General features: G+C 33.2%; 1 protein-coding gene across 1 annotated transcript; it reads left to right on the forward strand.

Moving 5' to 3' along the window:
• Positions 1-536: 536 nt before the first annotated feature.
• On the forward strand, positions 537-6,963 carry LOC110867713 (ATP-dependent DNA helicase pif1-like). Its single transcript, XM_035979305.1, has 6 exons — positions 537-1,887; positions 5,895-6,040; positions 6,106-6,257; positions 6,326-6,430; positions 6,644-6,767; positions 6,855-6,963. Exons 1-2 carry the CDS (start codon positions 949-951, stop codon positions 5,913-5,915), a joined length of 960 nt encoding a protein of 319 aa, XP_035835198.1. The 5' UTR covers positions 537-948; the 3' UTR covers positions 5,916-6,040; positions 6,106-6,257; positions 6,326-6,430; positions 6,644-6,767; positions 6,855-6,963.
• Positions 6,964-19,227: the final 12,264 nt, after the last annotated feature.

A 19,227-nucleotide genomic window follows, 5' to 3' on the forward strand; every position in this document is an offset into this window, starting at 1 on the left:
ATGTCATTGAATAAAAACACATAATAAAATTACAAAGTCATATGAAATATGTAAAAAAAAATGCATTTAATAGTTGTTCTGTACGCGTTTTCATGTTTTGAAAACGAATCATTACGTTTTCAATGGCAACTTGCAAAAAAAAACCTGTTTTTCATTATAACAAACAAGTGCACGCATCATTCAAATGATCATCAAACATCCTGTTAGGTTAAACAATTGAAACAAAACCAACTAGACATGAGACTATAATGCTTACTGGATTAGAAAAAAAAATTAAGCACGGACCTTATGATTTAAAGTGTATTAATTAAATTCAAGTAACTTAGCTTAATTTTTGAAATATAAATTTGTTTATTATGTAATTCTTTTAGAAGAAAACAAAAAAATGGTGTCGTTTGTAAAAAGACAATGGTGTCGCTCGTAAAAAACAATGGTGTCGCTCGAATTTTTCCTATTATACGTTGTGTTTCCTACACAAAATTCAATGGTGTCGGACGACACCGTTGTTCAAAGTGTAGCTCCGCCACTGCATGTGAGGCGTTGGGTCTATTAGGTGATGACAGAGAGTGGGCTGAAGCGTTCACTAAAGCATCAGCGTGGGTCACATCTTCAGAGTTAAGGTCTCTTTTCTGTCATTTGCTTTTATTTTGTGAGGTCGGTAACCCTTTAGTTTTATGGCAATCAGAGTGGAAAAAGATGGCGGATGATCTACTCTTGACTCTTAACTCTACTTTGTCAAATCCGACCTCACTTGTCAACGATTTTGATTTGCAACAGCAAGTCCTATTAGAGCTTGAAAAAATATTGAATTCCACTACTCCCTCTAAATCGCTTAAGGATTTCGGCCTTCCTTTACCCTCTTAGAGTATCCTTGCAACTTTGAGAAATCACCTTTTGTTAGAGGAAGTCAGTTATGATAGATCAGCACTGAGTCTACAACATTTGCAAATGCATTCACAACTAAATATGGCCCAACTTCAAGTTTACAATGCAGTTAGAGATTCATATGTTAATAAAACTCAGTTGTTACTGTTTGTTTACGGGCACGGTGGCACCGGGAAAACTTTTCTGTGGAACACGATCATTTCTTTCTTTAGATCCATTGGGAAGATTGTGTTAGCAGTGGCTGCATCAGGAATTGCCTCCCTTCTTTTACCATCGGGAAGAACGGCACATTCTCGATTCAAAATACCTATAGATCTTACAGAACAATCAACGTGTTATATCAAGAAAAAAACACAGTTGGGCGACCTTTTAAAACAGACATCATTAGTAATTTGGGATGAAGCCCCCATGAGTGATCGGCGTTGTTTTGAGTGTCTTGATAGATCATTGAAAGATGTTTTGGGAAACGATACGGACTTCTTTGGTGGTATGTCTATACTTCTAGGAGGTGATTTTCGGCAAACTCTCCCGGTCAAACCGAAAAGTACACGGTCTGAGATTCTCAACTCAACGTTACCAAGGTCTTATCTATGGCCGTCTTTCAAAGTATACACACTAACCCAGAACATGCGTCTCAATGGGGATACTCAAAGCTCATCTACTACTCAAACATCTGCTATGTTTGCGTCATGGTTGTTAGATATTGGAAATGGTTTGATTGGCGAACCCGATGCAGATGATCCCCATAACACAAAAACCATTGAAATCCCACCAGACTTTCTTATTCAACAAGAAGCAAACAATCTTCAATCTTTAATCAACTTTGTTTATGATGATTCAATACTCAAAAATCCATGCGCTAACAATTTGTCAACTAGAGCAATCGTGTGTCCAAAAAATGATACAGCTGACAAGATCAACAACATGATTTTAAATATGACTCCTGGAGATATCAAATCTTATACAAGTCACGACTCTATGATATCTCGTATGCAAAACTCGGTAGATTCTGAAACTTTGTATCCACAGGAATATTTAAATCAGCTAAGTTTTTCTGGCATCCCTCCTCATAAATTAGACTTAAAAGTTAATACTCCTGTAATATTGCTCAGAAACATAAACCAAACACTAGGTCTATGCAATGGCACACGTTTGTTAGTATCCCAATTGTTACCAAAAGTTATAGAGGCATATATAATAACAGACATATCAATAGGAAAACGTGTGTATATACCTAGAATTAAATTTGTGCATAATAATAATGACTTACCATTTGTTTTCACAAGATGCCAATTCCCAATAAAAGTGTGCTATGCTATGACTATAAATAAAAGCCAAGGCCAATCTCTTAAAAAAATAGGTGTTTATCTTCCACAACCTGTCTTTGCTCACGGACAATTATACGTTGCCTTCTCGCGAGCAACATCTCCAAATTCACTTAAAATTCTTATTACGTGTAATTACACGAAGATAATACTTTGAACTGTCACACCCTGGCTTTGCGGAAGCGTGGTTAATTTGGTGTGACTTCTTAATACCATAGCTTAACCATAACAAGCTATATGAATTTAAAATCATGCAAAGTCATCCATTGAAAATAAAATTGTCAAACATTGTCTAAATGGGTAAACACCCAACAACCATTACTTGTCTTAAACAGTACAACTACTACCATAATGCAACATAAATAAACATGGTTCAGGGGCTATGGCTTGTCCAGGAAAGAGCCATAAGCCTTGAACCCGGATGACTCTGAGTCTAAATGCAGCGGGAAATCCTGCTAAACCGTGCCAGATCCTTAATTCCCTGAAATACATGTAAGTTGAAAAATCAACAATAATGTTGAGCGAGTTCATGCGAAAATGAGTAAATAAACCTTTATCTTTATCAAAAACCCTGGTATGTAGCAAATAAGGAAATAAAAGAGATCACCAATGGGTTGCAAGTCCACTGATATGTGTGAAGTGCAAGTAGGGATGACTCAAACCTAGCGGATTTATGCGTCGGGCACTAAGTCACCCCGAGGTCCGTTCAGCTGGACCTGGGGCTGGGCTCGCTACACCCAGATAGATCTACCGCTCCTGTCCCTCGGTCCTCAACGAGGATTAATGGCCTCAAGTTTCTGCCTACCCACTCACATGATCTAAGAATAACCCTCCTTATGCTAACCATACCATGTATAACATATCCATAATCATTGTAACATGTATTTCACCCCCGCAGTTTATAAAACTGAAAACAGTTAAGAGAAAAGGGGGACATGAACTCACAGTGAACGCGTCACCAAATCAAGCAATCCAATATCCAAGTGCTGTGCAACGACCTACATGTGCTAATTCTATTAGACGGATGGCCGTGCTTTAGCTTCATAGTTTATATTTTTGGGAAACAGTTAGTCAACCGTTTCGTATATTTATTTGATACGCATTCTCCTTCCCAAGGATGGGGGATTTAAATACATGTATACTTATATTATTTTATTAAGTCCCACTTAATATATTTTATTTCTTACTTCAAAATATATTTATTTTTCTCAAAAATAATATATTTCCTTTTCTCATAATATTTTCCCAAAATAATATTTTGACAACACATGCGCTTATGAATATTTCCGAATAAAGCGTAATTTACGTTTTGGTGATTAAGTGGTAATGATAATTACCGTTGTAACTTATATGTCTGCCGTGAAGGCGTTTGTATTATTTCGGGCTTGACAAGGTTAGTAAATATTATTTTTACTCTAAAAATAATATTTATACATTTTCACAAAATAATCATAAACAGTGAGGTGGCAAAATATATTTACCGAATATATACTTATCTCGTTTATTTTTTTGTGAAAATCCCACCTCCGATTATTTATAAGTAAAGTTGTGGCGAAATATATTTTGAAAACATGTCAAAGTAGTCTAACACTTGTAAATAATTCTAAGTGTTAGATTTTTAGAAAATTTCGCCAGAGTTTCCCCTGTAACTGGAGGTGGCCACGCTTTCAAGCGTATCATTTTCTTTTACAAAATCATCTCAACAATTTATCAAATCAACCGAATCAATTTTCAACACTTCAAATAGAAGACTAGTATGTAAAACCGCGTTGTTTCATGAACTTGTAGTTTTTACAAAAACTACGGTGTAGATCTCGTTATTTTTAGTGGATCTATACATAACATAACTTAGTCTTGCAAAAACCTCGTTTTTGGAACAAATCACTTCTTACAACTTCCCGACAATTTTTGTAAACATTGTTATTTTGTCGGATCTTTTATTCTACAAGTGTTTCTATACTTGTAGTTTATAGAAATCGTATTTGTTAACACTTTATCTATTTTTATAAAAACATGATTTTCTCGACACCCGGTCCTACGAATATACCACTTGTACATACGTAGATCGGCTTGTTTTAAATACTATTTTTCACGTTAAAACATTTTTACACAAGTTCATGTTTCCCGTGTGGTGGAGTTTCACCTTTTAACCCTTGTACCAAAGAAACAAGTGTATGTCAGGATACGTGATCCTAACAAAGTCGGGTTAAACGATGATGAGAGCCACCACATCATAGATCGGGCCATAAAAATCAACATATTCAAATACTACGACATTTACACGCGTTTTGAGCTTTTATCCAACGATATACACGTTTTAGTAGACTTTAAAGTTTCATTAAGCGGGTTACCGACATTCAACCGACAAATATCCTTTTAACCACTTTAGACATGACCAAAAATGAGTTTTAAACGTTATACCTCTAGCTCGGGGCTAGGGAAGAAACTAGTCGAAAACCGCGTGGATAATAGCAAACGGTAGAGGTCCTCCGCGTTCCGTTTGTTCCGAGCTCCGTTGTACGTAACCACCAACACTTGAATATACTTGGAATGTCAAGACTCGAACCGAAAAACGGGTGGGTGGTGGGGCTAGTGTTCGGCCGAGAGGGAGAGCAAGGGAGGGAGAGAGAGTGAAGGTGAGGTGTGTGTGTTCAAGTGTGTGAAAGATGAGGGTTTTTATAGACAAAAGTGCCTCGATCTTCGCGTAATCTAATTTAATATTATAAAGGGCGTACTCCCCCGGGTCCCACTAGTTGGCCGATTCCTTTAGGTTGTAATGGTGCTCGGTTCGTTTCCAATCGTTCAGTTACGGTTCAGTTTGGTTAAGTGTGTTAACTCTAAGGTCTAACCCCGTTAGTTGTTTTAGTGCATTAAAAGCGGGTGTTAGGGTAATCAGGGACCCTAACTGGCTCAGAAAAGTACCAATATTAATTTTGGCAATATTTTTATGTTCCGGGTATTGTCCGGTTGTTCGGTCGGATAGTAATCCGTTAAAGTGCTTAAGATATCCGTTAAGCGTCATAAATAATATTTTTAGCGACACAATTTATTCTGCAAAGTGTCGGGAATAATTCCTCATATTTTGGCACTTTATTAATTAGCTAGAAGCTAGTGTGTTGATAAAAGTGCTGTGTTTCGTGCTTAAAGTATGTTTTCGGCACATCCAAATCTCTATATCTTATTCCTAGAGACGTAATCATACAACCCTTGTATCCCTACACACACTATGGGTGTAGTAAAATAATTCTGGCTCATTCAGGCCTTTAGAGGCAGTGTTTGCCTGATGCTGGCTATACCAGCATGTTCACTGTGTATCCGTTTAGTGCTACTGTGCTTTTGTGCATCATGTTTGTCACTAAGGTTCAGCAAATAAGTAGTGTAGTGACAGGAATATCAAAGTATGATGCAGATATGTACAAGTATCAACAATCAAGTAGCAGTTTATCAGCAAACTCAGTAAAGCACAGTGATTAGGCAATAATTAATAATTAATTAAGTCGTACGGATACCTGGTTTTGGGAGGGTTGTCACATGAACACTACAAAAAATGTGGTGTTTTCTGAGTTCTTGCAAAAACTAAACCACAATGAGGTCATTCTTACAAAATATTCGTTCTACATATTTTTCCTACATTTTCAAATTCTATGATAACACAATATTATATGTAACAATGCTTTCAAACAGGTGCACACAAATGCAGCATGAGAACATTTCCTCTTCAAATCTCTGATCCAGGAAGACAGGAAGACCTGAACAGAAGTCAGAGTTTTAAGAATCTGCATCCACACTTTAGACCGTACGAACCTTGCTCTTCATTTCTGACCAGTGATGTAAGTTACCTATCAATAACCGCTACTACTGCTGCAAATATAAAAGTTTTAACTTATTTTTACAGGGAGTTTCCATTCAGTATTTGGGTCATAAAGCTCACTAACATTTTTCAAGTCAAAAACCGCTACAAAACAGGAGACTTTCACAACAGCATAGGGTATACCAACATCAATGCAACAGATTTATATCTCATCCAACCAAACACTTTATAACTAGGTATGGCACATAACAACATATTAGTTGTCATTTATTTTAGATAACATCAACATTGAAAATCAACTCAGTATGTTCGTCCAAAGAAACACAAAGTGGAATTCATGAGCGGCAATCAGGTTGCGTTTCGCCTCAATTCAATAGGATCACACCAGAATTCGTACCACACTACCATGGTACTTCAGTCTCTTATATTGTTCATGCAACATAATAAGCACATGAGCTACTTACCTCTGCTTCTATTGAAACCCATAAAGCTGCGTAGATTAGGCCCCACATTCTTAGTTCGCTTTGTGCCCCCCAATAAAGTTGCTGTAACTTCAAATGTGGCATGTATTTTATTTTTTATTTCTTTATTTTTTGAGTTTGAAATTATCTGTTGCTTGTAGAAACTTCACCGTGAAACAAGATTGTGATAACCTTTTGTGAAGAGAAGGCGATGTTAGTTTGGAGATAACATTCAGTCCAAAGACATACTTGCAGTGGCTTCAACATCCGTCTCCGAATACAAAGGTATGACTAAATGAACGCAATTTGTGAAACCATTTACCCTACTCGCGAATCTACTTTCTCACATAACTAGATTATTTTGATTGTCAGGAATGCTACACCTAGAAATGACACCGGCAACTACAGTGCCAATCAATCAAAGCATGGAAAACACACTGTAATTTTGGTTGTCATTGTATAATAAAAAAAATCGTACTCAGTTGCTTACGTCTGTATGTCGTGTTTTTACGCCGCCGCATTGGCGGCGGGTAAAATTCTAGTTATATATAAAACAATAGGTACTTAGCTACAGTGTCACCAAAGAATAAAGAGGGTTTATGTGGCATAGCTAGTTGTGTTAAATGTAGTCAACTACATTGTGTGTACACGGTTATAGTAAACGTTTTTTTAATAAGAACAAAAACATAGATATATTTTACAAATGTTAATTATAATTATATCATATCTATATCTATCTATACTATATAATAAAAGAAAGCTACGAGGGATGCGTGTTATTTATTGAAGTTATATATTATTTTGTTTTTCCGTCTCTCTCTTCTATTTAATTATAAATACTTATTTTTTATAATTAAAGATATTCATTATATACAAATATTACAAATTTAAAACGTAATGACATTTTATCCTTCTACAATTAAATAATAAATTTTCATTTATTATATGTTAACTGAAAAAATAATACTAACTTTAAGATAATGCAAATTGTAATTAGATATATCTAAGTGAAAAATTATCCCTTAGATGATTTAAATAAAAAGGCACGATGTTTTTTTTTTAATTATTCATCTCAAGTGTCTAAGTTATCATACACTCTAATTTTTATGATGAAAACAATGTATAATTTATTAACTTTCTATAAAAATAATTAATCAACTTCACATAAAATTATCTTCAAATTATTTAAATAAATTCATTTTATTATCGATATTTCTTATACATCAAAATGGTTAATTTAAATATCTATAACTTTATATAAATTAGTTTGTATGTATACTTCTCACCATGATTTCATATTTTCATATATTATTCTTGCATATTTTTGTGTGTTCTTTTAGCTACAAAACATCTAATGATCATGTATCTTTTTTATGCGTATTAAATTAGATTAGATTATACAGGATAAATGATTATATGGTTATTATACCAATACGCTACAATATATATATACTAGTCTAAGTACCCGTGTAATACACGGGTGGCTAAAGAACAAATAAATTATACTTTGAAACGTAAATTCTTTATTACAGCTTCGTTCGAATATTATGATGTATTTTAATCTACATAAATGTAAAGTTAGTACCTCAGAACATTATGATCAATGATGCCTATTGATAATACCCGCGAATATTGCAGTGTTGAACAATGATATGTTTCTTACTTTTTGAAAACAGAATACGTTGTTATCATATCAATTTGAAGTTATAATATAAAAAAGAACATATTCATCGTACTACAAATGTAAAAAAAGTGGATAGATGATGTGTATGTAAGAAATATGATTCTCGGATGTCAATATATATTTAAAATTTGTTACTCTAAAACTTATGGTTCATGGAGTTTCGTAACAAATAACTTCAAATTCGGTTTAGACCAATTGAAAAAACAATCAGTTGTACATTACTAAACTTGTAAATATATTTACAATTAGTTGTAAAAAAATTGAACATCTAATAATCTAATAAGAAATTTATATCCTAAAATAAACAAAACAATAGGTATTAAAATTTTTTGAGTAAAATATATAAAAGTAAAAAATTCTTACCAAAGTTACCGTCCAATTACTTTTTTTTAATAAATATTTTCGGCAAAAATATATGATAATATCTTTTAATAAAACAATCATCATCATCATTGCAAATATATCAAATCAACTTCTCGAAAATAAGCTTACCTTCTTCACATGCTTCAAGAAAAACTTCACCGGCGGTTCTACAAATTGGTAAAGGTAAGTTCCGACTTCATCTCCGATCAGTTGTAAGAACATGGTTACTTTCATTTACCAACTAAAATTATCAACGGTATTACAAACAACTAAAGAATTGTGTTTATTTCCATCGATTATTGAAGAATTAGACGTGAAATCAGAGTTAGGTTTTCATTAATTCGAAAGTTCTGTATGTTATCTGTGTTTAAGAAGGAGTATATGTATTGCATGTCTTTGAGTGTATATAATTTCGGTTAATACTTTGATTTGGTTGATAGATTTTGATGATATTGTTATGAAGAAAAAATGTTAGTTAATAGTGTGATTTGGATGATTGAATAGATATGATTATCATCTTAAATTTATGATCCAGAATTTTTTTTGTTGAATTGTATTCAAAGTAAGATTATATTTAACTCATCTTGAACACTATAAAATGATAATTTTTGGTAAAAAATAATTGACTCATTTATTTATTTCTAATAATCTATATAAATGTAATGATCAGGAAAAGTTGCTTTAGTCTTGTTTATATGTATATTGTAGATATTAATTGTCTCAGCAAAATGTGTGTGAAAATCTGTTTAAAAAATTATTTTCTTATTGATATGAACATATATGTATCCATTGAAGTTCAACACTAAATGTTTATACCATATGTTGGTATAATGCTGGTTTAAAAAATGAGTCCCTCATGCATTGCAATCTTAGAAGAGCCATCGTCGTTAAAACTTGTATGTATAAAGCTTAAAAAATAATATATATAACCTGTATTACAAATTATGTAAAGACTAACTTTAACCGCAGGTGCTGCCAATTGATTTTGTTAAGAATGTATACGGAGAATATTGGCAAAGGAAAAAAATAATGATAAATCATGAAAGTCGTAGAAGTTGGCCAGTTTCTTTAAGAAGTGTAAGCGGGGAATCTGTTATAACCGACGGATGGAGTAATTTAGTAAGGGATCTTGAATTGACAAAGAGGACGATATTGCGATTAAGGATAATGGAGGACAAAAGTATGGAAATCAGTTGCTTCGTTGAAAACATAAGTGGTGAATCTTTTGTAACATTCAATCGTTACAACGTTTTAACGATAATAGTAAGTATACTATTATTTGTTAATGATTTTTTATTTTGTCATACTTGAAATATAGATGATTTACATAAATATATATCAATAAACTGTTACATTACTTTTCAGGTGCTTCCAGAAGCTTATGTCACAAAATGTTACTCGTACGTACCAGTGAACGACTGTTACAACATAAATGCTGCAGGTCATAGTTGGAAAGTTGAGACGGAAAAAATAAATGATAACTATGTTTTTACAAAAGGTTGTCCGAAGTTATTTCATGATCTTGGAATAGAAGAGGATGATTTACTGTTGTTGACGAAAACTGACAACGCCACATTTGAGAAAAAGATATATCGTAGAGGAGTTGAGTTAGATGTGAACATCAAAGATGAAAGTGATGATGAATCTGTGCTGGAAATACCTAAAGACACATACTACAAAAAAGTTGACTTTGTAAGTATTTTATACTAAATTATAAGAGTTTAGTAAAAAATCCGACTTACTTACGTATGTTATTGTATGACAGCCTTTCTGTGAAGACGATGATTCAGTTGATCTGTTTATGTGTGAGGTAATAAGCATCCATTTATGTAGATAAATATAAATTACAATTAGCTTTTGGGATTTTACTAAGTATAAATGTATGATAAATAGATGAATGAAAGTGGTTACAAAGATGAGGGGAGTAAGAACGTTGGTGGAGAAGAAGTCTCGAACGTGGAAACAAAGTGTGTGATGAGAGAAGAGATAAACCAACTGCCAAAAGAAGATGTAAGAATTTTAATCATAATAATACATGAGTAGTACTTTTAATATGTATAGTCATATTTATTTTTTACTTCTTGGTTATTGATGTCTAAAATAAGAAATTGTGTAAACAGGTTAAGAAAAAAGGAAAACATATTGAGGGATATTGTAAGGCAGACGAAGGTAAGGCGCTGATATGCGGAACAGAAGTGGAAATGCAAACCGTTTCAACAGTTGGAAAAAGAACACGCAGTCGGTTGGTACGTATAACAACATTTTTTTATGATTAACTCAAAGAGATTAAAATATATAATACATATTTTATTATAAACATTATGTGTTTCTGTAATAATTAGGAAAAAGACATTAGAAAGATATCGGGCAGTAAATTGAAGATATTAGATGTTGCACCAAAACGTGTTGCAAGGAAGAAATCTGTTGATAAAGATGGTAACTGTGAATTTACACAAAAGGGAGGTAACAGAGTGGTATGTTTTTTCAACACTAATTGATAAACGGTAAGACTATAACATTCATAAGGCTGGTTTAATTGTTAATTATCATATTCATGCAGAGATTGCCTGCTAATGTTGTAAGAATTGGCGGATTAAAAAACAAAGTGCATGTGTTAAAAGTGAGGAACATGAAGGGAAAAACAGTCGATATGAATGTTAGGCGCCAAAAGAATGGAGATGATGTGAGGTATGCAATCGAAGGTTGGCCAATGTTCATGAAAGAGAATGGGCTTCGTCTGGGTGACAAAATGCATTTCAAATTCATAAGCACAGGAAATCTGCTGATCTTATCAGACGTGGATGAAGTTAATGCAGGTTGAAAGGTAAATGTATAAGCTAATGAAGAAGGTTTTTTGTGTACTCGAATTCAGGACTATATTATGCTAGTTATGTTATGTTTACTTTTGTTTTGGACATGTAATCAGTGGTTATGATGTTATGTTTACTTTTGTTATGGACATGTAGTAAGTGGTTAACCTTAAGGACAATTAGTTATATATCATGAAAAAAAAACCATATTTTGAATGTAAGTAATGTTGGTATCATCTATAAAAGGTTGTTGATTAATATGTGTATGTATATATATTAACATAATAAGTTATTGTTGTTTATATGTGAATCGGTTACTTTATATAATTTGAAAGTAATTAGTTTGTCGGACGGAGAAATATGGATCCTTGGAATAAAAGTTCATGTCCCAATATTATTACCAGAAATAACTATTGATTCAATAATACATAAGAATGTGAATATACTTTAATGCGTAAATACTTCGTTATAAGTTTCTTCGCATATAATAAAAAACGATACAAATAACATGAAGTACGAAAAAAAATGACAAACATAAAAAAGTCACAATCCATTGAATATCTCTTTATATACAACATTGGTTGTTTTATTTGTAGGCCTGCCATCATTGTCAAGTATTAGTAACTTGATTCCATCTCGTCTTGTAACCCTGGATAAAGCTACGTACAATTGACCATGTGTGAAAACTGGTTGTCTTAGGTACAACCCAACCTTAGATAGCGACTGTCCCTGGCTTTTGTTAATCGTCATTGCAAAACATACAGTTATTAGAAATTGCCTCCTTTGAAATGCAAAAGGAATCTTTTGGTCCGAAGGTACCAAATTCATTCTAGGTATGAATGTCCGAGAACCAATATTACCACCAGAAATTATCTCAGCTTCAATAACACGGCTGTAAAGTTTTGTGACCTTTAACCTTGTACCGTTACACAAACCATTTCGTTGGTCAATATTTCGCAACAACATTACTGGAACACCAACTTTAAGCACTAACCTATGATTTGGTAAACCAGACACTTTGAGACCATTGAGCACGTCGGGGGAGTATATTTTTTGCTGATCAACATTGCCATCTTTAGTAGGGCATAGACTGTCAGAACTAAGATACTCTTTTTCTTCACCAGGGAATACTGCCAACAGTCTGTCGTTAATCTCGTGAACAACCTCATTCTTAGGCGCAAGTATAGCTCTGGTACTAAAGTAATTACGATCATTGTAATTCTCCAAAATTGACGGATAAACAAAATCAATCAGGCTAGAAATTGGATCAGATATGCTATCAATTAAAAGCTCAGGTGGTATTTCAATTATTGCTTCTCCATCATTGGAACCACCAACATTTCCCTCACCAACGTCCAACAACCATTTTGCAAAATTACTGATCTCTTCAACTTCAGATGATGGTCTTCCAACAGTTAACCTCATGTTTCTAGATAACGTCAACAACTTACACTTACTCCACAAATAAGAAGAACATAATGAGGCATTCACAATTTCTTGACGTCCACCGTTTGGAACAACAGGTAGTATTTGCCTAAAATCACCACCAAATACAATTACCTTTCCTCCAAATAAAACATCAGACCTGGATGGATTAGATATATTGAAAATGTCATGCATAGTTCTATCCAAAGCCTCAAATGCATGTTTATGAACCATAGGAGCTTCATCCCATATAATGAGTTTGGTCTGCTGTAGTAATTTAGCTACATCATCGTCTGGTTTGATATGACAAACGGAATCCTCATTAAGATTCAAAGGTATATGAAACCTAGAATGAGCCGTTCTTCCTCCCTCCAACAGCAATGATGCAATTCCGCTAGATGCAACGTTTAATACAATCTCACCTTTTGACCTAATTGCAGCAGACAATGTTTTCCATAAAAATGTTTTACCGGTCCCGCCATAACCGTAAACAAAAAATACTCCTCCATTGTCTCCATGAACTGCGTTCATAATTTCTTCATATACTGCACGTTGTTCATCCGTTAACAAATTCACCTGACCTTGATAAACATTTTGTAACTCTGTTCTGTCATAAGCAAGCTCTTCGTTAATCAATCGGCAGCGAAAGTTATCTAAAGATGAAGTATCCGGGTAAGGCATTGATAAAAATCTCCGAAGCGATGAATTATTCCGAGTTAAAAACTTCTCGATTTCGCATAAAACGTAGTTCTTTAGTTGCTCATCAGGAATTGATAAACCTGTGAAAAATCAAAACCACATATAAATTTAATGGTAAATTTTTTGTAACTGTCACAAAAACATAATATGAAATTTATAATTTTACCTGAAACACGATGATACTTTGAAAATCTGTACAGAAAATCATCTGTCATATACTTCCATGTGCTTTTCCAGACAACTTCAGGTCTAGATAATGTGCTTGACAGTAACATGGTGGCGAATAAATTGCGAATATAAGCTGCACTACCTGATATATTTGCTTCTTTGATGGCCTCAATGTACTCCGAGTCGTCATCCAACAAACCAAGCGCATAGCAAGCATCTCTAAAAGTATCGTACACTCGACCATTAACTGTTTTAATATCATCAAACGATGTTGGTCCTTTAACTTTGTTAAGAAGAATTCTTAAATAGTATGCTTCACTGGTAGAAGGAGAAACGGAATGAATTCTTCCAATTGTTTTTCCTTTTATTCTCGGAACCCATATACGCTTGTCAAGCTTCCACACATAAAAACGCGGAAACTGTACATATGTTAGTGTACGTGCAACATGGTCATTAGGATCTTGATTACGTTGCATCCAAGATAAAAACATTGATGAGTTCACCGATGATTTGTTTAACACTTGATTAATATCTTCATCAGGACCGAAACAAACTGTTTGTTGTCCAGGAAGATGGAAAGGAAGACGCATAACAGAAGGACTCCTATAATTAACTTTATTAGAAAAAATCCTCCAAGAGGCTTCACACGCAGATATATACCTACAGTCATAATACTCTTTAATTTCATCATTTTCTGCTTGCCCGTTTTCATTATTACTCGGAACCACAGCAACTGTTGCTCTATCAGGACCTTTATTAATATACTTGAACAAATACTTTATTGACGCCGCTTGGTTGCACCATTCAACGTTTATATGCGCCTGATATCTTTTCAAAAGCTTTTTGTTATAAGGTACAACACTTCTGTTGTCTAACTCAATTTTATTTTTTAAAACGAAGGAACCGTCATCTCTTCTTCTGTATAAGGGAAATCCGTTAGAATCCAAGGTTGAGTGATCTTGAAATTTCTTGGGAAAACCTTTTGAACATTTTCTATCAACCATACATGGAGAGCTCATTCTAGCATTACCACATGGACCGTGAATCATATGGTCTTTCACAAGCGTATATAGTTCCGGGTCTTGGTTTAAATCAGGGATTTCTGCAGAAATAAACTGATCAACATGGTCTACAGTTGGAAGTTTGTAATTATTCTCCATGAATAAGCACATATGCGCATGAGGCAATCCTCGCTTCTGAAACTCAATAGTGTAAACAACTACAAAAAAAATTAAGAACCTTGTAATTATAATTAAGGTTATTTTTAAAAAGTAAATTTATAAACATACCAGCAGAAGCTTTTCCAAACAAATCACGGTCTTTCAAATCTTTACAAATTGCATCCAGCTTTATTTTAAAAATTCGAGATAAAATATCAGGCCTATCCTCCGGATTAAGATTTGTGTCCTTAAGAAACCTTTGAACCTCCGGCCATTTGGGATTGCAGGTAATGGTTATAAAAAAGTCTGGATAACCATACCATTTACAAATTGCCATTGCGTCAAGATAGTTTTGCATCATATATCGTGACCCGCCTGTAAAGGAAGATGGAAGGAAAATACGTTTTCCAACCTTAGACAAATCTTGTTGGCCGTTATATCTTAGTTTCCGGATATTCTCATATGTATCAGACCTGAGATCTTGTTGCTGAAATCTTATAAAGTTAAGTCGCTCGCTCTCAATCATCGTATAAGCATCAACCAAGAACTGTTGGAATAACCGTCGAGAATTTAGAATCAATGAAAACTGGTTACTACGATCTTGTACACGATACGCAAAAAACTCTCTCATTGTACAATTCGGACGTTTCTTGTTAGTAACATCAATGACACCCCTATGTGGTATGTCAATTCTGTAACCGTCGTCTCCATATGGGAACAAAATAGGATACTGAAGTGCAAGATAGGAAGGATGCAATTCACTTATTCTTTTTAATGAACCTGTTTGTGTCTCGACAACGATATCTCTTTTCTCAAGTGCGTTATCGATATCTCCAACAATAAGAGCAGCAACCTCTGAGGAAGTAGGTAAGTTATAAATCCGACCATCTTGTTCTCTTTTGCCAATTAGGCGAAGCTTTAAAGTGGTATTAGGATTTTGTTGGAAGCAATCTCTAACCATCCTATAAATTTTCACAAGCACATTTTCGGCATCAAACATTGCTTTGATTTGTTGTATCAGCTTATTATCAGTTTCATCTGAAGTGGATGATGAGGAAGCATTGTCTGAAGACCTGTTTCATCAAATTGAAATATTAAGTAAATATATACTTAAAATAAATGTTATTAATAAAATTAGTTCATGAATGGTACCTAAAAACTGATTGCCTGTTTGCCAACTCATTTTCAGTATCGTATATGTATAACTGACAAAGATACAAATTGGTTACTATGCGAAAACAAATATTGTGAAAACCAAAAATACATACAGATTCAAATAAAAGGCTAAATGATTAAATAACAATAGATAAAAATACAAACTGAACAAACTAACCGAGTTGCTTGGTTGAATACCGAGGATGAAATTATCAAGGGAAAATGAGTGTTTTGATCAATTCTTATTGAATCATCCAATACGAAATGAAAGGGGGATATAGAAATTACAAATTGGAAGAAGTCTATGACAATATATAGAGATAGAATATACAAAAAATGGAAATATATTTATGTAATACGTTAATTTTATAAGTTTTTAAATTGTAATATATGTTTCCATAAATGAATTTGCTTACCTTATATTAAAATTTTTTTTAGGAAATTGAGATTTATAACATCTTTCCAAATACATAAAAGATATGAACTGTGTAAATATGAAGATTGTAATTACTAACTATAATAGACATATAGAACACTAACAAAATCTAAAAACTATTACAAAATAAGTCACATTAGTATCATTACAAAAGATCTAAATAAAGTCAACCATGGGAAAGGACGCAAATTTTTCATGTTCATAACCACAACCAAAAAAATTAATCTATTCAAAAGACTAACAAACAAACTAACCAAACCATAGCTGTTTTAAACACACTTAATAGCAGTCTTCATTAGATTGAAGTTACACCGTTCAACACAATCTTCCTCTGTGAAGTTACATATGTGAAATGCAACATGTGTCCAAACTGCAACTGGTTATCATCCATAAATTTCCTCCATCCATCCACAGCGTAACGTAACGTACCACTGTTTAACTCTGTCTTTGTGTCATAAACTTCAACATCACCATTCAAGTTCTGGACAGATATAGGTTGCAATCTTTCAGACAGGCCGGCTCTATTAACAACCTCAACCGGAAGCCGCTAAATGCGTTGAAAATAACAAAAAACTATAAGCAAATATAAACAATTGTAAAATTTTTAATGGTTGATCAGGTATAAAAGAAAAAGTACCAGCCTATATTCAGCTTTACGGCTAAAGTCGAAAAATTCTGGATCAATGCCGATACGGGAAACTTTGTTTGCATTCCTTGAAACCTTCTTTGGATGCTACCCATTTTTAACAACAGTTAAGCATTTCTTTGCCTTTGATAAGGAAAATAATGTACAATACAAACGGATATTAGTACACTTAAAATAAAATACATAAATTATTTAATACCTTGACAGTTTGATCAGATGTTGTATAACGTTCTCGGCCTTTGCATTGTTTGTTGAAATTATCAACTGTGACGGATCGGTCGACAGAAAGTTTACCTTTTCCCTTTCCTTTGAGCTGTTGTGAAATAAAAGAGTTAGCACATGAAATATTTTACATCTTATATGTTTTTTAAATTTAAAGCAAAAATTTGTCAGCAACAAATTACATATACAAAATGTACTAATTTTTAAGAAAAAAAAGGAAAAAATACATCCAAGACTCACCTTCTAATTGATCTAATAAAGTTGGAGGTTATTTTTCAGACATAATAAAGTTGTTAAATTAATTGTACATTATCATGTTTATTTAATTAATATTTGACTTGTAAACCAAAGAAATAAATAATGAAGTTCCAACAACTCGAATACAACTATTATGATGATTGAAACTATTCCATGGTATTACTGATAAGGCAAATTGATTAAACTATGTGTTTGTACAAACAAACAAACAAAAGAACTATAAAAGTAATAATATAGATGCAACCATTGGTTTATTATCAGTACTAATGCTCGTATGGGTTAATTGTAGGTTGAATTAAAAAAAATTGAGTTATAATAGGCAATTGTCATAAATAAATTAATATAACAATGTTCACGTCTCTTTAACATGAACATTCTTCGGTGTACTTGTCGGGACTGTTCCTGATGGACTTTTAACAGATGTGGGCTGGTTATCATCTACCGCTATGTCCTGAAAAAATCATATTAAAAAAAAGATTAAAAGAAGAATAAAAATGGATACAAAGTATAATACCTAATAGATTCGAACCTTAAAAAGCGCTTTATCGTAATCGGCCCTAGATATCTGAATTACATCACCATCATCATCATCAGATTCAACCTTCTTGCTCAACCTTATCTCAACCTCGTCTCGATACACCGTTAAACCAAACATAACATCATTAAGTTTTTCAAAAACCAATAAATCATCTTCTAGAACGCCAAGATCGTTGCAAAGTTGAGTCCAACCTTCTGAAAATACATAGTTTGAATTAACCTTACTTGTTGACACCGTCCACGGAGAACCCTTATAATTAACTTCATATGAGCCAGCCATTACATCGTCTCCAAAACATTGTTGGACAAAAGAATCTTCAATCATCTACATAATATGAAACATAACAAATTGAATGTTGACTATGTACGTTATATTATAAAAAGTGAAATACATGTTACATATAAATTTTAAGGAAATTTAAATGAAATTACGTACCGTAAAACCCAATCTTAGATGACGATTAATCGTGAAATAAGATTGCTCACATACGCCATTAACATAAGATGAAAGATAGAGACCAAAATGGTTCATGGGACGAAATGACTGGAGACAATCTTTCTGAAGTTTGAGATCTGAAACAACTGTTCCCCAGCCGTCAGTTAAGACTGGCATACGTTTTAATCGTTTCAACATTACGACCCAAATTTTCCCACTTGAGTGATATATACGCATCTTCCTATCGGCCCAATCCTCTCCGTAGAATTGAGTAACAAAGCTGATAGGGACATCCTGTATATATACTAATATTAATATTAACTATATTTAGTATTATAAGTTTCAAAGATCAAAATTATAAATTATATTACTCTAAAAGCGGATTTATAGATTACATAAAGAATACTTACTATACTCAATGAAGATGGGTTTAGAAGATACTTTACAAATGAAGTATACATTTTGAAACCTGCAACAATAAATTATTTTCAAATTCTCATACTTTACCAAACACTAATATATACAGTATACAACAAAAAAACAATATATACATACCACTGATTGGACTACAAAAAACGACGACTTAAATAATGAAAAACCCCAAGTTATATGCTTAACAAATTAAAATTTTATATGAATATACATACAATATGATAAATAAATTTAATGCATCAGCAATTTAAAGTTTTAATACCAGTATCTAACAAATTTTAAGTAAACTATTAAATACAGATTCATCAACAAAC

This window comes from Helianthus annuus, chromosome 11 (assembly GCF_002127325.2).
Source record: "Helianthus annuus cultivar XRQ/B chromosome 11, HanXRQr2.0-SUNRISE, whole genome shotgun sequence".
Classification (NCBI taxonomy): Eukaryota; Viridiplantae; Streptophyta; class Magnoliopsida; order Asterales; family Asteraceae; genus Helianthus; species Helianthus annuus.

Coding starts and splice junctions, on each gene's coding strand:
- LOC110867713 (XM_035979305.1), top strand. CDS start 949: ATGCATTCACAACTAAATATGGCCCAACTTCAAGTTTACAATGCAGTT. Junction 1,888..5,894: donor TATCTCGTATGCAAAACTCG/GTAGATTCTGAA, acceptor GCTTTCAAACAG/GTGCACACAAATGCAGCATG.